Source organism: Penaeus monodon, unplaced genomic scaffold, assembly GCF_015228065.2.
Source record: "Penaeus monodon isolate SGIC_2016 unplaced genomic scaffold, NSTDA_Pmon_1 PmonScaffold_852, whole genome shotgun sequence".
NCBI lineage: Eukaryota > Metazoa > Arthropoda > Malacostraca > Decapoda > Penaeidae > Penaeus > Penaeus monodon.
In genome coordinates, this window is record NW_023663793.1 from 8,257 (window position 1) to 15,018 (window position 6,762).

Genomic DNA, 6,762 nt, shown 5'->3' on the forward strand with positions numbered 1-6,762 from the left:
TGTGTGTGTGTGTTGTGTTGTGTGTGTGTGTGTGTGTGGTGTGTGTGTGTGTGTGTGTGTGTGTGTTTTTGATGATGATAAAGTTTGGGGGGTGATTGACACATACATACACATATAAACAAATATGTATATATATATTATATATATATATGTATGTATATAATATATTATTAATATATATATATATATATATATGTGTTGTGTGTGTGTGTGTGTGTTGTGTGTTGTTGTGTGTGTGTGGTGTGTGTGTGTATATTAATATATATATATTATATATATTGTGTGTGTGTGTGTGTGTGTGTGTGTGGGGTGTGTGTTGTGTGTTGTGTGTGGTGGGTGTGTGTGTTTGACTCTGTACCTTTACAATAGAAAATCATCAACAACCTGCCGTACCGTCACCAGAAGATATCACTCCGAATCAAAAAAAAAAAACTGTGATTAAAAAGTAAAATGACGAGTTTATCATTCATACATGAGTATCATGGGGACCAAATATCCTGCAAATGTGGGTGTCAATACGGGTTGCATTTTAGGTTACCTCGCCCACCACCCATTTAACTCTCTCCCACTGGGCGGGAAAACTACAGCTATATTAAGAATGACGGAAAGGCGTTGCATAATCTCATAATCATAGAACAGATCTAAAAGTCCCACGATATTATTTTCATTTACTATTGTATCGTAGACCTCTGCTGAAACGAGTCTACAAGACACCTACCATTGATCAGTTACCTCGTCTGTGATTGGCCGAAATCACCAGCACACACGCCAGCCAGCCAATGGGAACAGAAACATTTAAAAGGATAGTATTTTGGCGAACTGAAACGAATAAGAAAATCGCACAAATCCATGAAAATAAATAATCTTAAATTAGGAACGATTTTATTCACCCAATAAAAAGAAAACTCACATTAAACAATAAGAGAAAAGCATTTAAATTTACACAACATTCTGATTGGCCGAGCGCTCCGGCCTCGACCCAAACACGAGCTCGCATTCATCGCTGGGGGAATACGAAAAGATAACATGGCGAGAGGAAATGGGGTTTAAATTTTGAGGAAATCGAATTAAAAGATTTTCCATGCAACAGGTTTAACAAAAATGAACAAAAAGAACGAGATTGGAGGCACCATACATTAATACGACATTCCAGGCTTTTGTTCTCGTAGAGAAAGGAGGAAAAGAGGTGGAATAAAGAAAATAAATGGAATAGTAAAATAACTCGGTATCGATGGCTTTTGGATGTTTTTGTTCCCTTTAATTTACGAGGTCTTTAAATTGGGAACAAATTTGTTGCTCTCTTTCAACGGGAAACGCCTTTTACTAAACTGCTGATTAGGACCAATAGAAATTTTAAATAGGTAGATGTTGGATATTGATCAAAACGCATAATTTGCAACTATAAGAGGTGGTTGAGTTTATTCGTATGACGAAAACATTTTGAATATTGAATTTACGTAAACAGTAGTTATCACGTCTACATGAGTAGATTTTGTGTGTGTAAGTCCACTGCATGTAACTTTGTGATATATTATATTCACCTTAGCCAGGTAGCATTGTTTTGGTTAAATATACAAAAAGAGTCCTGCAGTGTATTTAGTGTGTAAACCTTTTTTCTCATAATTAACTGTGCTTTGTCTAAACTTCTGGAAACTTGCAGTGATAATAAAAAGGATTTTAATTTAAGTCCTACCTGTAGTTTGGGATAGAAATTTAACAGTCACTGCAGTCTCTGCATTAGTTTTTACATAATTTGACATAGTTAACTCCAGGGTTTTGGCCCCGACAGTATGTAGCCTGTACTTCCAGCTCTTGATTTTAATTACACTTACATTGCTGACTTTGAGAGGTTGCAAGGGTTTGAAGTGTAATTATATTTTAAATTCAATAAACCACCCAACTTCTATCCAATCTCTGCTTTTAGGTTTTTATATGGGGTTCACAACTTCACAACTTCTGGGTACAGAGCATTCCACATAGGACCACATAGAAGAGAAAAGGATTTTTATAAATTTCAAGTCTAGAATATTTCTGGAAAAGCTTGTATTTGTGTCCCCTTCTTATTGCATCTTCACTTCTCCTAAACATATCTTGGCTTAATTCCCCATGATAGTAACCTTGATAATAAGTAAGAGTTAGCAATTCCAACTCTCTCTGCCGCTGTTCATATGATAGGTTTCGCAGCTCAGGTCTTTGTAAGCCCTGCACTGAACATTTTCCAAGGCAGTTTTGTTTTCCCCTTTTCAAGGGTGACCATACTTGGTTAAAAAATTTTGGACAAATCGTACTGTAGTCGTAAATAACAATTTAGATGTTTTCTATTTAAAATTTTGAATGATTATTATCCCTACCAATGAATTGCGTTGTTTACTTTTCAGAAATGTGATTTTTAGAAATTTAGCTTCTGTCTATGATATCCCAAGCCCTTTTTCATTGTTACTGTTCCAGGCTCTTGTCATCTGAGGTTGTAAAAAGGTCCCATATTTCACTTTTTTCCAATTTGCATATAGTAACATTTGTCAGGGTTTGTAATGCTAGTAACCATCTGCCAGTCCAAAATGCCCTTTAAAGATCCATTTGTGGGCTTCTGCAGTCAGTGTCTTTTTAATCCTCTTGAAGACCTTGTTGTCATCCATGAAAAAGTACCCAAAAAGCAATGTGGCAAAGGGCCAACAAGTGTCTAACAGTATATTCTTGGCAGGATAGAGATTGGACTGGTTCCATAGTTGATGATAATTTCCCTTTGGGGGGTCTACAAGTCTGTCCCTTTCCAAAAAAAAACTGTGGAGGTTTATGTCTTTGCCTCATTGCTTATAACCATGGATGCCCCACTAATCCCTGGGAATTAAGTAAGATTCACAATCGTTGTCTAAACATCTGCTTTACTGTTCTTTAATAGTTTAGAGGAAATATAATGTCTAACTGAAATTAATAAGCAGTGGAATTTCATAGGATCATTTTTTTGTAATTCTTTTAGTTGTGTTATATCTAGATCCTATAAAAGATGCAGTGATCAATGATAGAAGTCTTTCTAAGTGTATGTTTACAATAGCTTTACGTGTGCACCAATTACATGGGCCTAATCTCATTTATTGTTGCTGAAGCAAAGACAGAAAAAGCCAACCCTGTATATTCTAAGAAGATCGAGCATTTTTGTGATTAATAGTATAACTGATTAATAGTGATTAACTGTCAGGTACAGAATATGCAAGCCCCTGCCTTGCCATTATGTGTATATAAAATATATAAAATATTATTATATATATATATATATATATATATTATATATTTTAAAATATATATATATATATACATACACATACACATAAAAACCCATAATACACTACACATACACATACACATACATATACATATACAATACATATACATATACATATACATATACAATACACACACATAACATAACACATACAAAATATATATATATATATATATATATATATATATTATATATATATATTATATTATATATATATTAAATCTATATATAATATATAAATATATATAATATATAAATATATATTACATATATATATATAATATATATATAATATTTTTATATAATATATTAATATATATATATATATAAATGGTATGGCTTTTTTTGGTCCTTTGCCAAAGCACTAAAGGTTTGGAGTTTTTGTGATTTCTTGGCACTCTTCACAGATCTGAAGAGGTGTATTTTAAAGTTTGATAGAACACAGTTGTCTTGAGTCCAACCCATTAGTGGGGCATTATCGAGGAATCCCAATGGGCTTCAAGTTGTCTTTGGTCTGGCGAAGAACAGCAAACCTCCCATACATTCTGGCAAAGTAGAGTTTAAACTGGTTAACTATTTTGACAATAAATGCCAGGGAAATCCCCAAGCTATCTCTTTCCAGAATGTACATGATAGAGGTTTGTTAGTCTTTGCATGTGTATATTGTATGCTCTTTACAAGAACGTATGTAATAATTTATGTATTTTGTGCTTATGCCTAAATGTTTTTCTTTTCACAGGAGTATGATGTAGGAGAGCAGTTAGGAAGAGGTGGCTTTGCCACAGTGTACAGAGCACGATGTAGAAACACAGGAAGGGATGTCGCCATTAAGAAGGTTCAGTAGTACAAATTTATTTTATTTGTCAGAAACAAAATCAAACATTTATTTCCATGCTGTTCTTTTTCTTTGTCCCATTTTGTATTTTCCTCATTTTTGTCTTGTAATTTTCCCTGTCATTTTGCTTCACTTCTCTCTTTGTTCATGAATATTTTTATTCTGGCATAATTACTGTGATTATAGAGAAACATTGAGAGAGAAAAATTAGCAAAACGTCTTTTAAAAGTCATGTTTACATTTCAGATCAACAAGAGTGAAATAGCTGCTGGAGGACTCATAAATCGCGTCCGACAGGAGGTGACGATCCATTCTAAGCTGAATCATCCAGCAATACTGAAGCTGTATGCATTCTTTGAGGACCAGAGCTTTGTTTATCTTGTGCTAGAACTGTGCTCAAGAGGCGAACTTCAGAAGCATATCAAAAGTCTACGAAGAGTTTTAAATGAAGATGAAGGTTATTATGATTTATTGTCCCTATCTTATGTCTGGTTTTTGAAAGTATTGGATTGTTTTTTAGAGAAAGTGAAATTGTGACCATATAGAAATTTAGAACTGTTATTTATGTCATGATAAATGCCAGTAATATTCCATATAAACATTTGCTAATATGTGCAGCAACAATATTTTGTATTGTCTTGTGTGGACTTTGATATGGCATTAATTCTGGACATGGGAGTCTCTTATTTCTTCATCAAATGATACATTGACATTATAGGTTTTCATAAATTTACAATTATTTGCTTTCCTCTTGCACTCTTAAATGTAATTATGATTTTTCCCCCCTCACAGCTCGTGAATATCTCAGTCAGGTGGTGGCAGGGATGCTGTACCTCCATTCCCAGTCTATCATGCACAGAGATCTTACATTGTCAAATCTTTTACTTGACAATAATGGTAGGGTTAAAATTGCGGATTTTGGACTTGCAACACAGTTGCGCCGCCCAGATGACCGGCACATGACAATGTGTGGAACGCCCAACTACATAAGGTATTATAATTACTATATTAGTAAGTTACTTTTATCATACTGGTATTGTAACTGTAATTGTCATCTATACATATATATATATATATATATATATATATATATATATATATATATATATATATATAAATTTTCTTTTCTTTTCTTTTCTTTTCTTTTTTTCTTTTCTTTTCTTTTCTTTTCTTTTCTTTCTTTTCTTTTCTTTTCTTTTCTTTTCTTTTCTTTTCTTTCTTTTCTTTTCTTTTCTTTTCTTTTCTTTCTCTTTCTTTTTCTCTTTCTATCTTTTCTTCCCTTTAATTCTTTCTTTCTTTTCTTTCTTTCTTTAGATTATAGTTGTTACTGTTAAAATGATTATTATTGTTTGATTTTTTATTACACTTTTTTCACACAGACAAAAAAAAGCATAACAGTAATTTAGGTACAAATGGATAAGAATTTAATGTTGCAAGTAAAGTTAATTGTTTACAAGTTTTATGAAGTCAATAATGAAAAAAGGGAAGCATAAAGTTTACATTTTCTTTTCATACAAGTGAAGGGTTGTTCTATGTATAATGGAACTCATTCATATACAAGAAGCATATTAACTATTATTCATTTATGAATATCTTCAGACTTTAAAACTGTAGCTTTCTCCCAACAGTCCTGAAGTAGCCACCCGCAGTTTCCCATGGCCTTGAGTCTGATGTGTGGAGCCTTGGGTGTATGCTGTTTATAATGCTTGTGGGACATCCACCCTTTGACGGGGAGGGAGTGAAGAATCGATATTCACACGTGTGGTGATTGGTGATTACAAGGTATCTAGGAGAGGAATATTCTGTGGATTTATTTTATTTATTTATTTTTTTCTTCTTTCATTTATTTCTTTTCTCCTTCTTCTTTTTCTTCTTCTTGATTCTTTGTACTGTTTCACAATTTTATTCTTGTTTGGTTCAAGAAAAAGATCATCTTGTACGAATTCCAGCAATTGTATATGATCTTAACATTGGTAATATTTACAGATCCCAAGTTATGTGTCAGCAAATGCACGTTCTCTTATTTCGGAGTGTCTTAAGAAGAATCCAAGAGAGAGGATCAAGCTTCAGGCTATTCCCCACCATCCCTTCATGGCAGTTGAAGGCAAATGACATCTCAAGAACATACACATTGTTTTAAAAAAAACCCCAAATATACATGATACAATATACATATACATGTATAAATATACATATTTACATATAATATACACATAACATATACACATACATTATACCCATAATATACACATACATATTCAATACATCTACACTACATAACACATACACATACACATACAATACACATACATATACAACATACATATATATTATATATTATATATTATATACTAGATAATATATATATATATATATATATATATATATATATTATCTATATATATAATATAGTATTATAATATATAAATAATATTATAATATATATATATATTATATAATATATAATATCTAATATATATATATATTATATAGATATATAAATGGTAGAGCTTTGTTGTCCTTTGCCAAAGCACTAAAGGCTTGGAGGTTGTTGTGATTTCTTGCACTCTTCACAGCTCGAAGAGGTGTAGTAAATTTTGATAGAACAAGTGTCTTGAGTCAACCCATTAGTGGGGCATTAATCGAG

The 6,762-nt window shown here is 32.3% G+C and overlaps 1 protein-coding gene across 1 annotated transcript; it reads left to right on the plus strand.

Annotated features, from left to right (window-relative positions):
- The first annotated feature begins 1,100 nt into the window (after positions 1 to 1,100).
- On the plus strand, positions 1,101 to 5,780 carry LOC119571890 (serine/threonine-protein kinase PLK4-like). The gene is made up of 5 exons (XM_037918986.1): positions 1,101 to 1,135; positions 4,018 to 4,115; positions 4,362 to 4,572; positions 4,908 to 5,106; positions 5,744 to 5,780. Exons 1-5 carry the CDS (start codon positions 1,102 to 1,104, stop codon positions 5,778 to 5,780), a joined length of 579 nt encoding a protein of 192 aa, XP_037774914.1. The 5' UTR covers position 1,101.
- Positions 5,781 to 6,762: the final 982 nt, after the last annotated feature.

Bases quoted from the DNA above. Each gene is read 5' to 3' on its own strand.
- LOC119571890 (XM_037918986.1), top strand. From the start codon at position 1,102: ATGAACAAAAAGAACGAGATTGGAGGCACCATAC. The intron at 1,136-4,017 runs ATTAATACGACA...TTTTCTTTTCAC, and splicing joins CGAGATTGGAGGCACCATAC to AGGAGTATGATGTAGGAGAG. The intron at 5,107-5,743 runs GTATTATAATTA...TTCTCCCAACAG, and splicing joins GGAACGCCCAACTACATAAG to TCCTGAAGTAGCCACCCGCA.